The sequence below is a fragment of the Eurypyga helias genome, unplaced genomic scaffold, assembly GCF_000690775.1.
Source record: "Eurypyga helias isolate BGI_N326 unplaced genomic scaffold, ASM69077v1 scaffold3410, whole genome shotgun sequence".
Taxonomy (NCBI): Eukaryota; Metazoa; Chordata; class Aves; order Eurypygiformes; family Eurypygidae; genus Eurypyga; species Eurypyga helias.
In genome coordinates, this window is record NW_010227452.1 from 16,939 (window position 1) to 34,558 (window position 17,620).

Here is a 17,620-nt window from a genome sequence, read left to right on the forward strand (position 1 = left end):
GTCAGGATGAGAACACAGAGGCTGCATCTGTTTTGGTAGCATTGGGAATGCTTTCAAGTTTGTGGGTCTGTGTGCATACCTTGGCCACATCCCAAACCACTGGGGGCAAGAGCTGGATGCTCCCTGGTAGACACTGTGGTACACAAATACATTCATCCCCTTTGCACTCTGGTTTCTGTGGGCAGGCAATTCAGGAGTATGGGCTGGCAGACATGCACAGAACACACCAGCTGGGTCCCAGCAAGCCCCTAGTGTAAGTGTGCATGACCCTGCTGGTACCTGTAGGCAAGAGGAACAAAGAGGTTGGCTTTGTCCAACCCCTGGGCTACAAGTCAGGGTGGTATAGGGCAGGTCTGTGAGCATCTTCCTGTCTGGCTTTAGAGCTGAGATGTAGAAGCTGTGAACCTCATCTGTTACTGAAGTTTATGGCAAGGCTTTATTCCCAAAAACTGCTTGAAAATGTCTTTCTTCAAGCAAAGGTAGCTTGAGGTATTTAGTCAATGTCTATGAAGTGACTACATTAGCACTCTGCATGTAGCTCTTGGAGTGTTTCTGTTCCTAAACACTTATGTATAGTGACTGGAATTACTGACAGACTACCTTCCCCACAACAGCTCCATGCCCACCCTGACTCTTGCCTACTGCGTTTCTAACACAGATCACTCTTGGATCTGGTCTAGCCTTTTCTCTCTTATTCAGCTCTGTTGGTAAAGGACTTCAGTAGTATTTTGTTTTAATATCTAGCTCTTAATATGAGTGTGGTTAGCCCGTGTAAAAGAGCCATATAAATAAAGCTGACCTCATTTCCTATCTTATACAGGGCAATTGAAGGGGTGTAATACGTGCACAACCACAGCTGAGGTCCCGAATCTTAATTGTAACAGGCTGCTGAAAGATCATAGAATCACAGAGTGGTTTGGGTTGGAAGGGACCTTTAAAAATCATCTAGTCCAACCCCCATCCCATGGTTAGGGATACCTTTCATTAGATCAGGTTGCTCAAAGCCTGGTGGAGAGAAGAATGATAGAAAGATGGATGGCTTACAGACAGAGGCTGGAGTCTGCACGTACTGAATTTGGTTGTTCTTCATGGCTGCATGTTGACTTTTGGATTTTTTGTCCAATTTTCTTTAAAAAGTATCAGATCTTACTGCCTGGTGTTGGCATTTCTGCAATAGATAATGAAAACATAACCAGGGCAGCAGAGAGGTAGGACTGCCATCTCTGTATGGGCACAGGTCTCAGAAATCAGAATTATTTCAAACACAGAAAAAAATTATAAAATCCTATCAGAGATCCAGAATCTTAAGCAAACTTTACTCAGCACAGCATTCATGATGTTAGTCACTGTTGCAAAAGAGCTCAAGGTGAAGCCTGTGGCAGCCCAACTTCATATTTAAACAGTCCTTCTGCACGTCTCTCTGGGCTTGGGGATTTCCTGCAGTCACTGGGTTTGGATGAGGCTTGCTTTGCTGTGTTTGCACGCCTTGTTCCACACAAGCCTCAGACACTATGGTTTTTGAGGAAACCACTTACAAAATGCAGTAGCTTCCAAGAGATTTTCCTGTTAAACAAGGCAAAACTCACTGCATTCATCTGAAGTTTGATTTCAACCTCAGAGAAAAATTTAGGGGTGCATCCAGCCTAGCACAGAAAGAACAGAGCACCCTGGCACGTGTCTTCCCTGGCCAAACCAGATTACACGCAGCTCCTTTTAAGGGACTAGACCCGAAATGGGGATTAGGCACAATAGGCTTTTGAACAGTCATTGTACAATTTTGAAGCACCTCTCCTGCCCTGCTTTTCTGTTTTCTAAACAACCTTGTATGCTTACTGATGCCTCGTAGGTGCCCTTGTAGTTGAGATGTAAGGGTACACTCTGCTTCTGAGTGAATTAGGAGTGCTTTCTGCAGCTGCAGAGGCCCTAAAACTGCGCTGACAGACACCACAGCCTGCATCTCCATCAGTGCTTATTCAGAAGTTCAGCAACAATGCTTCTATTGTCAGAACAGGCAGCCGTTTCCCAGCCACATCATGGTAATAAGGGGGATGGAAGATCATTATGTGAAGAGCTGCACAACTGACTGCCCATGACAGCTCACCCTGGCACGTACCGGAGTGTGGGAGCGTGACAGTGCTTTGCTGAACTCTGTCAAGGAGAAGCCTGGCCTGGAAGTAAGTCTCTAAGCCTTGCTGGTTGGAAGCCAGCATCAAGGGCATGCAGGCTGCACTGAAGCAGAAGGTCCCTCTGACTAAGATGAACAAAAAGAGAGCGTGTACTTACAGTCCCGCAAGCAGGCAGCATGTAAGATCGTAGCTTTCTTGAACCATGAACCCCACAAGAATATTTTACCTGCACTACAGTAGGGTAGCAGAGATGCGACTATTAAACAGGCTTTGCGAGGAGAAGGAAGACACATGACCAGCGCTTCAAGACTTTTGACATATTAATAAAAGCTGTAAAAGTACCACTGCTGTAACTGGGAATTCTCCAGAGGAAGCCCTGTGAGAAAGGAGCTTCAGGACTGCAGTGCTTCCAGCATTACACTGGGAGGTTTAAAGTAAACCTCTACCTTTAAATACCTCTAGCTGCTTATCCTAAAAACAGAGATCTGCCCTGGAAGGTTAATCGTTAGCACAGTCTTCCCCCGGAGAGGGTATTTCCATGGCTGGCAAGAAAAAGACACCATCCTTACTCACTGCCAGATATGGCTGGAAAGAAGGGCACTGACTCACAAGCAGGGACTCCTGGGCTTTCATTTAAAAGATCCCAAAGGTATATCCCTGCCTTTCTTGCCCTCTGAAAAGCAGCCAGCTATGCTTCAGCTTTGTAGCTGTGTTGTTGTTATCCCAAAAGGATATGAATGTGTGAAAGAGAAAGATCGCCACTGGGTAAAGTATTTTTAAACAATGAGACTTGGATTCCTCATGGATGGTCTGGATGTTTGCTGTCAGCCAAATTAAAAGTTCCCAGCAGGCATGAAAAGCCATGGCCAAAATCTCTTGTCCGGTGATTATGATTATGACCAGATTATGACCCACACCAGTAATTGCCTTGGTCAGCAATGATAATGAAGTAAGCAAACACCTGAAATGGAAACAGGCTTTTCTAAGTGAAAAGCTCCACAGCTGTGCGTAGGAGTGAAGAGGAATTAGAAGCAGCTTTCCTTGCCTGTGTAGTACACTTACACTGCAGGTATCAGTGCTGGGTGGATGGGAAAAAAACAGGTGGAGAAAAACCAGTCCAGCTCCTGGGCTTCTGTCTGTCACATTTCTATTCCAGTTCTGCTCCTGTGGTTGTGCAAATCAACCTTTTGCCTGACGTAGATGGCAAAATGTCAACCCAGAATCATATGCATACTTACATTTCTTGTTTTTTCTTTCAAGAGGTTGCCCATGACTAAGTTATTTAGGAAAAGGGACAGAGAAAGATGCTGGGGAACCAGCAACTCAGAGATTTTTCCTACTGTTAGACACTGCCATAATTTAACATGAAATCCAGCAGTCAGGGATGCTTCTCTTGGCAGTGAGGGTGTAGTGAAACCAGGGTCAAACCAGTCTGTTTCAGGCAACTCAACCTTTTGCGAGTTCTCTCCCGTCAGGGTGTAGTCAGAGGGTTTGTGCTATATGTGAAGTAAACACTCTAAGGAAGTGCCTGTGTATTTATCACCTCTCCTATGAAGAAAGGCTGAGAGTTGGGCTTGTTCAGCCTGGAGAAGAGAAGGCTCCGGGGAGACGTTATAGCACCTTCCAGTACCTGAAGGGGCCTACAAGGAAGCTGGGGGGGACTTTTTACAAGGGCCTGTAGTGACAGGACACGGGGGAATGGGTTTAAATTGAAAGTGGGGAGGTTTAGATTGGACATCAGGAAGAAGTTCTTCACGGAGAGGGAGGTGAGGCACTGGAACAGGTTGCCCAGAGAAGCTGTGGATGCCCCATCCCTGGAAGTGTTCAAGGCCAGGCTGGACGAGGCTTTGAGCAACATGGTCTAGTGGAAGGTGTCCCTGCCCATGGCAGGGGCGTTGGAACCAGATCTTTAAGGTCCCTTCCAACCCAAACCATTCCGTGATTCTATGATTTTAAGTTTTTACGAACTGTGCTGGTGTATTTCTGCTGCCAAGAGTCTTCCATGTTTTGCTGCTTGATATGAGTTTCTTTACTTACAGCTTGTTGTGTAACTGTACAAAGAGGTTTGAAATGAGCTAAGTTAATCTCTCCAGCAATCTGGAGCACTTTGAGTTGGACTCAGGCGTCCGGTCACTCTGTCCGCTGTGGCAGCCCAGCACGTGCAGCTTTCATTGCTCAGAGTCCAACTTCTATCTCGTGACTGACACTTGCTGAACGATGTCGCTAAACCTGTTTTCTCCTCACTCTCCCAGGTTGCCCCTCTACCTGGCTTCTCTTTTCATAAGTCTCCTCTTCCTCTTGGTGAATTTAACATGTGCAGTATTGGTGAGGACACAGAACTCAGAGAGAAAAGTCATTGTCTCTGTCCGGGTGGCAATTAATGACACGTTGTTTGTGCTGTGCGCTGTCTCACTCTCCATCTGCCTGTATAAGATTTCCAAGATGTCTTTAGCCAACATTTACTTGGAGTCCAAGGTAAGGTACATTTTCCATTCTTTTCAAGTACCTTTTAAGAGACAAAGGCAGCGCGAGGCAAAGCCACACAGTTTTTTACATCCCTTGAGAGCTGGAGGCCTTAAACTTCACAGCTTGCCTTTTGCTGGCCATCCTGTCCAATATATGAATTAAATACTAAGTGGAGGCAAGGGGGCTTTTGGCTAACACCAGTGACACTAAACAATATATTTTTGGGGTAGAGTTTACAGAACTTACTGGCTGGAGTTTCTCACAGCTGTTTTTCTGGTGGATACAGCTTTCTCCAGGTCCCTGTCTGAAGACCACTTCATTTCAATACTGCTACATCAAAGTGGTCTATACTTTGGGATCCTTCAGCTGGGCAAATTATCGACTGATTAAGTTAACTGTTTAAAGTAGCAGCTTGCTGAAGATAAGGCAGACACAGAAATACAAATCTCCGTTTATACATTTGTATGCTGTCCTATAGATAATGAGAATGTGTTTTAAAAGACTTAATATGTTATAATTTAGCTAAGTAGGGAGAAGGGGAAAAAAGTCTCTCCTATTACTCTACAAATGTTCTTTAAAGAAATAGTGTTAGGTTTACAGCGTTGGACACATTCAGTGGTCAGAGCACTGGGTGGCATCATATAAGCACGCAGTGTTTATTATAAAAATCAGTGAAGACGTTTTGCATCTATAAATAATAAAACAGGGCTTTCAAAGGTCCCTGCATTTGCAGTAGATGGTTAAATCTTACATTATTAGTTTAATCAATAGGACATTACCATTACCTCAACAAACCTTTAAAAAATGCTCTTTAGAAAATCTCATAATAAAATTCCTCTCTTCATTTACTTAATCAGATGAAAGGCGTACTTTTCCTGTTTAATCAAATCTGGTCATACTGCACAACACCCCAAAGTTCAGAGCTGAATAGAAGATTTAAAAACACAGCTTAGTTTGTTTTGTTTCTTCCAATCCTGTCATTTGCTGACCAAAGGGCACGGGCAATGGATTATTTTTACTAGTAAGAAAAGTTTTTCTACTGCTGCAAATCACAGGAGCATAAATCTCTGTAACAAAGCAGCGTCAACCTAAGGAAGCCTTTGGTAGACGACTTTGTTCAGCTTCCTCCTCCTGCAGGAAACCTGATCTTCTTTACTTGAAGCTATTTCATAAAACCCAGCCAAACTCTAACACCATTGCAGACAGGAAGGGACAGGTCACTCAGCTGATGAAAGTTTGAATGTGGAGATGAGAATGAGAGAGCACTTTGCTCCTTTCTGCTGACCTGAAATGGGAGTTCCTCTGGGGACTTCCAGTAGGATTTGACTGAACATAGTAAGGGATACAGATGGCTGGAGCTGGCTGTGAGAAAACATCCTGGTTTAATCTGCTATTGTTGGGCTGAAAAAGCTAGCTACAGAAGAAAGATCTGTTTGGTGCAGTGGTAGGACAGAAGTAGGGTTGGGGATGCTGCATGCTCTGTGTGGCATATAGATGGGCATCTGTGCTGGCAGTCTTTTCTTGGCATCTCCCACCTGCTGGCACGAACCTTCTGACCACACATGAGAACACGTTCACCACCGCCATAGCCTGGCACACGGGACCGGCCTGGTTCTCTGCGCCAAGGCCACGACAGCCAAAGGAGATGCACAACCCTGCCCTTAGGTGCCAACTTGGGCCAGTTCTTGCTGACCAGAAGCATCACGTAGTGGGACATGCTGCCAGCTCGCCCCACCCCCCTCGCCCATCCCACCCCACTTTCTATAGGGGCCTGGGACTGAAAAAAGATTCATCTGGCTTTAACTGCTGCCCTCTCCCTTCCCCAGTCAACTGAGTATACTGGCAGAAAAAACAGGACACTTTTACCCCTTTTTTTGTATTTGTTGGGACTGAAGTTTGTTAAATCTGCATCATGTTTAGCTATTAAGTATGACAGCTAAAAGGAAACCAGTATAGTGATATACCGACCCCGTTCTGCTCTTCACTTCCGCTATCCCCGTCTGCAAATGCCACTGAGCGGGGATATGGTATGTACCAGTCAGCGGCTTCTCTATCCTTTCTCACCCTTGGTTTCCATGACAGCGGCACTGACTTGTTGATACCGAAGGAGAACAGAGAAGCGTTTTGCAAACATTTCCTCTTTGTGGCATTTCCTGCTTGCTGACCTCGCTGCAGCTTTCACCACTGCCTACCATGTACCTGTCCTCGATTCCCGTGTAGCAGCAGGCTCTTGGCTCACTCCTCACCCAGCTGCAGGTTATGGCCTTGTGGACAGTGGTAGTTCAGTGTGTTTTAAGTGAGGATTCAGTCAGAGATGTTGACTGCCCTTGGGGATTTTGTAATATTCCTGAGCCTGACTGTTCCCTGCATGGGCATCATTTTGCTGGGAAAACAGGCAGGCTGGTTTTCGGCAAGCTTTTCTGACTGCTCCCTGAGTTCTTCTTCACTGACACTCTCCAGGGAGCGCAGATGGAAGAGCTGGGTTGGCAGAGCCACAGGGACAATAGCCACCAGTGTGGGTGAGCACCAGAGTGGCACTGGCACTCTCCGGAAGGCTTTCCCAGATGGTACTTCACCAGCCATTCTCTTATGCCTGTGCTTACTTGCCACAGCACTTTAGATCTCTGCTTCTTGGCTACAGACTGGGCAGCCAGTGTGTGAGCGGAGGGAATAGGGTGCAGACTTTCCCATCCCTGCACTGCTCTAAAAGGTCCTGGGAGGGGGGGACCAACCTCCCTCTTGGCCTCTCTCTTTCTCTCTCTCTTGCATAGAGGAGCAGAACCTGTCCTCCCAGTGTGGGTCTCTGCCAGGAAAGGGAGAGGGCAGGGCTCCTGAAGTAAATGACCACAAGGTCTTTTGCTCCCCTAAAAGCAGACAGGGCTGTAACCCCTCTTTACTCCTTTGGCTGTGCAGAGCCCTGTTCCAGAGCCAGCTGCACAGAATGTATTTTGCCGCCTCTTCCAAAGTCAGTCCGGGTTTCGTACATCTGCCCGCCACTGCAACCAGACACGCTGAGCCCAGTAGCCGTGGCTCCCAGAGCCCCTCCTTTCTTGCTGCTACAACAACTCAACAGCACTACAACAGCGACCTTTCCCACCTGAGACAGTGCTCAGGCTTGTTCCTCACTCTGGATTAGGTGCTTTCCCCTGCTCTGCCCATTTTTCTCTCTAGGCCTTAGGAACAGCTGTGGTTTCCCACTTCACGGCCTCATTCCTCCCCTCGTGCCCAAGCTCCCACTTGCAGGCAGCACTGCCATCGCCGCTCTGCTCCTGGGCCCTGCTTCCACCTTGTCTCCTCCGAGCTGGCACTGGGTAAGGCAGGATGTTCTGTTCCTGCCTGTGCCTTGGTTTGCTGCCAACTGCGAGGAGCTGCCCTGCACTTGGGAAATAGGTGCACAGTGAGCGGGTGTAAAAAGAGGGGAGGTTGCATCATGCTATCTAGCCAGCATCTGATACAGGATGCTCTACAGCTAGTGCACAACCGAAGGCCGAATTCTCTTGCTTCATCAGACACCAGTTGTAGTTCTTACCTGTTTTCATTGCTCTGAAACTAGTGCTTGTACAGTAAGTTGTAGGGATGAGTCGCAGCCTATCTTGGTAAGGGCTAGAACTGCTGCCATTTCCTGGAAACCACCGCACTGATAAAATACAGGAATATACTTAGAGCAGGACACGCTGATCAAAGAGGGAAAGGGAAAAATTCCTCCTGTTACACAGAGTAGTGTAACAACCCTCAAAGTCCATGCAAAGCAACGTTCTTGTCAACTTCCCTTGTGAATAAACCTGTGCTTGAATCTCTTCCAGGGCTCATCTGTCTGTCAGGTGACAAGCATAGGAGTGACTGTTATACTACTTTATACCTCACGAGCCTGTTACAATTTGTTCATCTTGTCCTTTTCCCAAACCAAGAAAGTCAATTCTTTTGATTACGACTGGTACAACGTATCAGATCAGGCAAGTATGAAAATATTTGCTAATGAGAAAAACTCCTGTATGTGATGGCTGATTTCCTAAATGCTATGACAAGAGGAATTAATATATTAAAATCCTATTTTTTTCCCTTTTATTCAATGCACTAAGATTATTTTGCTCCAGGAATACAAATTTCTGGTACTTTCAGCATAAGGAGGAAAAAAAAAAAACAAGCCAGTGCTAAAAGAAAGAAGTAACCTCTAGCCGAATAATTAAAAAAAAAAAATCTTTTATTAACCTGGATTTTATTGTTAAAAAAAATCCTTTTATTAAAGAAGAGGTAGGTTGTCCACTAGAATGTGCTGTACTTGGAGAAGCAGAAAAATGACGTGATTCCACCAAAAAGCTCAGTTTTGAAGTCATCCTCAAGTCTCCCAGTGCCATCCAGGGCTGTGGAGTGACACCCAAATTGTGTCACTTCCTGACCTTTAATTGCAAGTGACAACTCAGATTGAAGACTAACAGTGATAAAAACACTAAAGGAAATAGCAGGGATTCTTGGTTGAATATTACAAAATTTGGGCACGCAGCTCCTTTCTCTGCTTTGAAGCATGTAGTTGAGCCCCAGGAGTTTTCTAGCGCTGTCCAGGCTGGGCAAAGTGGCCTGGACCGTGCATGCATTTCGTGTGGCCTCAAAATGCCCTGTGGCATCTGCCCACCCCCTCAGCAAGCACCCACAGACCAAAAGCAGCATTCCCAGCCACGAACAGGCCTGTTGCCAGGGTGGCCAAGCAAACCTGAAGCCATTAACCGTTTCCTGTTGAGCAGCAGACAGATAAAGCTGTAAATAAGAGGTAGGTAAACAGGAGGGTAGGATCACCCAGTGGACCTCGTTAACAGTGGGTTGAGTCTGGCCCATCAAGGGACCGCTAAGCAGCCCTGCTGTGGTATGGAGGAACACAGCGAGGTGGTGCCACTCCGCATTGTTAGGAGACAGGGATTGAGGCAGAAGGACACTGGGTTGTGATCCACATCCTGGATCAAATGCTTTCCCTCCTGCTGTTGGGCTCCGGGGTTGTTGCTGCCACTGACCCCTTGCAGGGGACACTTGTGCTGACTCCTGTAGTCTGGGGTAACGGGGGCTGGAACTTCACGGCCAGAATGTTTGGTCCTGTTTCCTCCGTGGAGGCAGAGATTGTTCATAGGGAGCCCACTGCAATGCTTTAGGCCTCAGGGCACTGCTGCTGATTTCAGAATGTATGATCTGACTGTGACAGTGGGGTTGCCTGGGTTTTGGGGTAAATGATTTCAGCCCCATGTAAAGTGCCTGGACCGAAGGAGGAGGTACTCGATTTGGTATCAGAATCAAAAGTCACTTTGAAAAGTGCAGCGTTTGTGCTGTGGCACTGCCTCAGGTCACCTGTCAGAAACATCACCCTTTTCTCAAATGATTTGAGCCCCATGCCTGGACTGAAGGAGGAGGTACTCAATTTGGTACCAGAATCAAAAGTCACTTTGAAAAGTGCAGCGTTTGTGCTGTGGCACTGCCTCAGGTCACCTGTCAGAAACATCACCCTTTTCTCTTCTGTGCAAAACAGAAGGGCAGGATTTTCCCTCTGCAACGACAGTGACTGGCAGAGGGGAAGTCTGGAGAGAAGTGCAAAGCTAACAGTAGGGTAACAGCATGGCTATTCAAGCTAACAGTGTGCCCCAATTTGAAGGGATCCAAGCCTTAATTTTTAAAAGCCACATTGCCAGCAATGCCCTTGGAGACCTGGGCACTGATTGTTCCTTTACATACTGTGTCCAGCTGGAAAAGGACTGGAAAATTAGTTTCTCATTACCTGGATTTGATCACTTGACCAAATCTTGCCAGGCTCTTAGACTGGGAAGACCCCTGCATTAAACTGTGATTTTGCTGAAGGAAAGATAGGAGGAGGAGGAGGAGGAGGAGGAAAGGTAAAAGGAAAGGGAAGTCATGTGCTGCTCCAGGAGAGCAGGTTGATGTTTTAAGTATGTCTTTTATCATTAGCCAGGTTAAGCTGGCTTTAGCAAATGGCATTTCTGGCCATGTTGTCAAGCATTTCAGCCACTTAAATAGAGATCTTCATAAGAAGACATGTTGCCTTCTGCACCTTTAAATGAGCTGCCACCTTTAAACACTTTTCCCTTTGACTTTTCAACAGGCAGATCTGAAATGTCAGCTGGGAGATGCGGGTTACATAGTGTTCGGTGTGATCCTTTTCGTCTGGGAGCTCCTGCCTACATCCTTGGTTGTGTATTTCTTCCGTGTCCGAAACCCCACAAAAGATCTAGTAAGTGAAATTTGTTAGTGTATTTGTCAGTGCAGGCAGGTCTGGAGGACTCAGCGTTGGAAGGAGCTTTTGCTCCTTGATGTTCTGACTTCTCTTTTCAATGTGTCCTCGGCAAAATAAAAGCAACCCAAACTTCCCGCTTCTTGATGCTAAGTTCTCATGATAAAAACTCATCATATTTACCCAGAAGGAAGACAAGGTGTTTCTCAGACAGTTTATTTCAAAATCAGGAACCTTCTTACCTGTAGGGACATCTTCCCTTTGGGTTAATACAGTACTTACTGGAGTCATTGGAAAAGTTGAACAGCATGTACGAAATAACAGATTGAATTCTTTCAGCCCTTTACCCACTGAATTTTTTCTGTGCCAAAGACCAATGGCCGTAATAAGCACTTTTGCTGACATTTTTGTTTGGTATTTCAGCAGACAAGAGATAAAAATGAGAGTTGTAAGGATAATTCCCTGTGAGTATCCTTAATATCCAGGTAGTTAACAGATGGACAAGCTGTTTTTTTATAGCTGTAGGCAATGTCTCCAGGTTAGCATGGGATATATGCTGGTTGACAGGCACATGGGGAATACCAGCCCTGCCCTAGGATTACCGAGTTAACATCCCTGCTTCTGTAGGCCAAACCAAGCCGAAGCCAATACTCCTCCAGAAGGGTGTGAATGGTCAGTGCACAAGTAAGAGAAGCAGCTAACAGAGTAACTTTTTATAGAAGATAATGGTTTTTATTCTCGCATGCCAATTTCAGAGACAATGATAAAGCCAAGCTGAACAAGGAAGTAACAAATCCCCACCTGTGTGAAGCCCTTCTTACTGCTCGCCTGTGATACCTGACATCCAACTAAGAGACTCCATGGACCCCTGTGTCCATCACAAAAGTCCCAGCCCCGCTCCTGCCCAGGAGTTAGCCAGGACAACTGCACAGAGAGTTGTTAAAGTACAGTCCAGCAGTGCTGCTCTTCTCAAAAGTGCTCACAGAGACATCTCAGTTTATTTAAAGTGTGTTTAGTAAGGCTGGACCTGGTGGTTGAGTTTGGACAGGGTGGGAGAGATTCCCAAGAGAAGGAAAATAAGGGACATGGTCGAATCTCTACTTTCAAAAAGCTAATTCCATAAAGACCTGGAATCCTGCTCGAACAAGAGCTCAAGTGGAGTCAAACAGGCACTATTCTCTCACAAGCCAAAGAGCACTGCAGTAACACATATAACATTGTATTTTTGCACTGCAATTTGCAGAAAGCCTTAAATCTCCAACGTGATGCAGTTAGAAGAGCCAGCAGCGGTATCACTTGTTTTATGGGTAACTTTTTCAGAATAGGTGTTAGCTGTCATAGTGGACAGGTCACACATGGGAGTTTTCTACACAAGCACTTATGTTAAATGGGATCACTGTAAGAGGAAGAGTGGAAACAGCTCTGTTAGAAAGCAAGAAAAAATGGAGACTCCATACATAGGAAGGCAAAACTGAACTTCGGTGCAAGCGTGCCACAAGAGGGAGGCCAAGGGCCAGATGACTTTAGTCTCGTGTTGGGTAGGTTGCTACAGCAGTTCTGTATCAAACAGCCCAGCGGTTGAAAATACTTGGCCAGAAAGCATGGGGGTAGAATTAAAACAAACCCTCTTCTACTTAAAAAAAAAAATCATAACAACAACCTGAATAGAATAGAACCCTCTATTAGAATGAAGAACAATAAGAAATAAGGAACCCAAGTGTTCTTTATTTCTAATAGGGACCGATCCCAAGGAATAGTTATTCTTTGGTTTTACATTTTGCTCAGGAGACTAAAGAAACAAAAGGCTTGAGCAGGGACAGCCTTGGTTGAGCACTGTGCAAATGTGAAGCTCCACTCAACAGACAGAGAGAGCCTGGGATGAGCCACCGTCGGCATGCTTTGGTGCTGACAGGGGGACCGCCGCGCGTGGCCCTTCCCTTGCCATACCCTCAACCGGGCAAACGCTGGAAACGGGCAGACGACAGAGATGGACCTATTTTTAGTTCATCTTTGTCCAAGTTATTTAACACCTAAAAAGCAAGGGGAGATGAAACTGCTGTCCTGCTTAAGGTCAAGGAGAAGATACCATCCCAGCTTATCCACAGGCAGAGGGAACCCTGTTCCCTGGGGATGGAAACAGTGGATCCGTGGAAGAGGCTCAGCTAGGTCCTAGATGTCCCTCTGCCCTGTTTCTGGAGTCAGACTGACCTTTTGAGTCTTGTATGTTTTCTGGTTTGATTCTGATTTGGAAATAAAAGCAAAATGCTTTGGAAATGAAGGAGTTGCATGCGCACCCCTTTCCCTGTTTTATCAAAGGACCTTCCCTTGGGATTTGACCCTCACAGCACCATAGGGTAGATACTGAAATTGCTTGGAGAGGTCCCAAGGGCCTTTCAGCTGTGGCACCATTAAGCAAGATGCCAAGGCTCAGCATGACCAGTTCCCAAGGTAAGGAAGGCAGCACACCAGGAGGGAGGGCTACAAACATGGGAGGTGAAACTAAATCTCTCCAGGTGTTTCATATCCTTCAGCTCCTCAGCTGCTTCCCTGCTGCTCCCTTCAGGTCAGCTGGCTAAAGGCACAAGGTGTCCAGGACAGACCGGAATGCCGCAGACAGGTTAAATGCATGCTGGGGGGAGGTTTCAGAAGTGGGTCATAGCTGTGAGCTAGAAGGAAGAAGCCACTAAGATATCACTGTGTGTAGTAGGCTATCCCTACGCTGGCAGAGAAAAACAGAAAATGCACTATTTCGGTTGTATGCAGCAAACATTTTGGAAGCCAGGAGGTACGTCAGCAGGGACTTCTTTTAATCATCAGGCACCAAGCAGCTTGTCTGCCTGTTGCAAGTACTGACTGAGGTTTCCCGTCCCTCAGGCTAACGCAGGAATGGTCCCAAGCCATGGCTTCAGTCCCAGATCTTACTTCTTTGACAACCCTCGAAGATACGACAGCGATGATGACCTAGCGTGGAATATTGCACCACAGGGGGCACAGGGCAGGTGAGATGCAGGAGGGAAATGCTTCCTTCCCCTAACAGAAACGGGAGGGGAGAGAACACACACGCTGCACAAGACTAATGTAAATCATCTTCTAGCTCCAGTTGTAGGATAAATTCCAGAGGCGAGTGGAAGCAGAGGGGGAAGCTGAAGTGGAAGGGCAGCACCGAGTGGCTGTGGGGATGCAAGGGCCCCATGGAGACTGCAAGGGCACAGGAATGAAAACGGTTACATAATTCAGGACCTGTAACAGCATGCCTCTCGCTGAACCACTCAGCTCAGGCCTTTGGAGTGCCCTCTCTTTCTTCCAAGCGTGGCCCAAGAAGCACCAGTTACTAGTTTAAATGTGTGAGCAAGCGTGAGAAGCCTCTCCACTCAGGTTGCCCTGTAACACGGCTAATGCCTTGGGGCCTACCCGCAGTGAAGGGCATTTGCTTTCCCACTTGCTGAAAGCTTACGCAAACCCACCTGACAGCCAAAACCCCACACAGCCCAGAACCGGCACACAAAGCCTCTTTTCTCTGGGTACCTGTGAGCCTTAGGTCAGGGCTTCCTTCCAGGAAGGAGCAGTTCCTGGCGTAAACCATAGCCGCCGGTGCGGAAAAAGGAAGGCACTGCTGGGACACTGTCCTGCCCTGAAAGGAGGCTCTGTCACATGGGACTCACTGGCCATTCCCGTATCTCCGCTGTGCGGGTAGCACGCTGGTGTAATCGGTCATCTTAAAAGGGCGGCTAACTCACCGACCGCAGCGAGCATCCCCACAGCCGGTTCTTGTCGCTCGGTTAGCCAAGATGGTGTAGTCGCTGCCGCCGAGCCCGAACCCCGACTCGGTGAAGTCGGCTATTCCCTACTTACTTACACCTGTCAATCACCCCTACCCCCGCGCTCGTGTTCCATAGCAACTAAACCCACCGGAGGCGGTGCGCGCTGGGCTGGCCACCAGCCTGCAGCTAGAGGCACCCTCCCTCCCACACGGAGGCACGAGGGGACCGGCCGCACGCGTTAAGGCCTGCTGCTCGTGGGAGAAAAGCCGGCGTGCTCACACTGCCATCCAAGTACCGCCCGGGCACCGGGGGGCCAGGTCTGCCTCTGAGGGCCTTTGCAGCGGGTTAGCAGCACCGCTTCTAGGGTCTCCAACCGCCACCTGGATTAGCAAAGCAGAAAGGGGAGAGTCTGGAAAAGGCAAGTTGAGAACACCTGGGCTGAAATAGTCAACAGATCAGGAAACCACAGAGCAGCCTGAAGCCCTGGTAACCAGGTCTCTACAGAACCAACCCACCAGTCGCTAACTCCTCCTTTTCTTCCCAAGTTTCTCTCCAGACTACTACGACTGGGGCCACCACAACAGCAGCTTCATGGCTTACATAGGCTCCCTCCAGCAAGACCCAGCGCTGGACACAGACCGGCCGAGCCCCATATAACTTCCATCAACCACAGCGTTCCAGGACGTTCCAATATTAAAACAAATGTTCTCAAAAGCAAAGCTTAGCAATTTCTCTTCACCTTTGGGGTTTTAGAAGTGTTCTTATGCTCAGATAAATGAAGAACTTGCTTTGCCACGAGCTTTTCATGGTTCAAGGAGAAGTATAAGCTAATGATTTAAACTCTGAAGACTGTTTTAATTAATACCTTGTTCCAAGCCACAGCATTTTTGGCTTTGAATAGAGTTGTTAGAGGTTTTAATTTAATCACTTTACGCTCATTTTAAAAGAGCAAATTTCATGAAGTCAACTGGCATAATTATTTTCTAAGTATTTTTATTTTTACACTGTGTATTATGTTAGAAATACAGGATTATGCTGAATATACTGTAAACACATGAATGGGTTGTTCAAATGCATGACAGTAGCGATTCTTACATGCACATAAAAACCTGTCAGGGGAAAAATATCAACCCAATTAAATACAATCTCATAGCACAATTTACTCTTTGGATCATCACTGCTTACTCAATGCGGCAAGATGGCTGGGGGCTGCGTGTCGCCTACGCTCTAGTGACGATCTCCAAGCACACCGCGTTCTTCTCACGACGTAAGGAAGTCGTGTCTTCTCAGCAGCTACAGGCTCAGACCAGGAGAGAGGGGCGTCTGCTCCGGCTGGAGCACTGTCACCCACAAAGCAGGCTGAAAATTTGGAAGTTTGACAAACTGAAGTTATGCGATTGGCTCTGTCAACCTGTTCTAGGTACATCATGTAGAAGAGTCAGTCCCAATCCCGGCCAGCGAGATGGATACGTGTACCAGCACGTATTACTTACTAAAAACCTAGGAAATGCAGTCAGGGAATAGAACAAGAACCAGAAATAGCTCAAGTGGACCTCGAGGATAAATTCTGCATAGCTAGCAGGTCAACAAAGCCGTACTTCAGGCCTGCGTGTTCAGGTATAAATCTGGTCATTTTGGGGGGAAATGGTGGGTAAATACCCTTGTAGGACGTGGCATTAGCACACAGCGTGTCTGAAAGTAATGGATAGGGATCTAAGGCAAGCAGGAACCCCAGCTCTAGCTCAGGGCTTTTTACTGTGCCCAGTACTGGCTGGAATGCTCTACTGTGAAGAGCTCTGCTCCACCAAGGGTCTCTTTATCCTTCCCCACGTGACACAAATACTGTAACTCACTCCCCATTTCCCCAGGAGAAAAACACCATTCTTACAGAGATCTCTAGTTCTGTAAAAGTAGTTCATTTTGAGGTGTACTACAGCATCCCCAGATGGTGGACAGGCTTGATGTTTTCCTCACATCCAACTTCAGGAAGTACAAGTAGTAGAGAATTCTTGTATATGCTTCACAGAGGATATACGGGGGCGGAGGAAAGGAAGGGTCAGGGAATAGATCTGGTCAGGCCTGCTTGGAAGCCAACAGCAGCGTAGTGCCACACTCATGTGCCAACTTTTCCCCAGGATCTTTGGGTTTTGGGGTAAAATCAAAGCACGAGCCCTGCCTCTGGCAGAAGCACAGCACAGCCTGCAAATTCTTTGCCTTCCAAAGCTTCCATTAGTTTCTTCACTACTTCCTAAATGTTAATTTAAAAAAAAAAAAAGCGCCAATTTAACTATCAGCCAGAGAATGAAAACAGGTGCCACAGGCTTGGGAGAAGAACAGAAATTTAATTAAACCCTTTGGAGTTCTACAGTCATGTCTGCACAAAAGTGCCTGAAAACCTAGTGCAAGAAAAGTCTGCAGGTATTACATTTTCTTCACGGTAGATTAAGCTGCCCAGCAAAAATTGAATTACTGGAATTCTGTACTTAAAACGAGCTTAAACCCTCTGCCACAGTATGCATGAAAAATGTGTACTGACAAGTGACTATCACCAGTCACAGTAACGAGTTACATACCCTCAGACACAGGAGATTTAACCAACAATGTGAGAGGTAAGAGCTTAAATTAAATCACTATCATCACCTGGGTAACAGGTACTTACCCACCTAAACTGGGCACGAGATCCGCGTATCAACTTTTTAGTAAGCGAGGATGTTAAAAATACATACGTGGAATGAAACGGAGCGCTGCAGGAACCCTGCACGGGACATAATACCACGTGAAGAGCTGAACCAACCAGAAAAGGTATTTATGAACTAGATGTTGTGAGCTATTCTGAGAAACGGGCGGCACAGACCAACCTTCGTGTCAAAATAAGCCTTTTTGCCTCTTAAAGCAATTGGACTGAAACAGCGGCTGAATCTGGCCGCATTCATACAGAAGCACACTGTCATTCAGCCACGCGCGTTTCTGACATGTGGACGCACTACAGCACTCCGCAAACGGCAACAGGCACACGGGCCATGTTCATCTGTCGGAGGGCG

General features: G+C 46.8%; 1 protein-coding gene across 3 annotated transcripts in view; it reads left to right on the top strand.

Moving 5' to 3' along the window:
- The window catches only part of GPR137B (G protein-coupled receptor 137B), a 27,119-nt gene extending 11,397 nt beyond the window's left edge, over nucleotides 1-15,722 (top strand). For 2 of the 3 annotated variants that reach the window (XM_010156156.1, XM_010156164.1), the window contains 5 exons: nucleotides 4,379-4,601; nucleotides 8,396-8,545; nucleotides 10,690-10,818; nucleotides 13,693-13,817; nucleotides 15,125-15,722. In XM_010156156.1, coding sequence (XP_010154458.1) covers nucleotides 4,379-4,601; nucleotides 8,396-8,545; nucleotides 10,690-10,818; nucleotides 13,693-13,817; nucleotides 15,125-15,236 — 739 coding nt within the window. In that variant the 3' untranslated portion in view covers nucleotides 15,237-15,722. The remainder of the gene's footprint in view (nucleotides 1-4,378; nucleotides 4,602-8,395; nucleotides 8,546-10,689; nucleotides 10,819-13,692; nucleotides 13,818-15,124) is intronic. The other variant, XM_010156171.1, reaches the window with a different exon arrangement.
- Nucleotides 15,723-17,620: the final 1,898 nt, after the last annotated feature.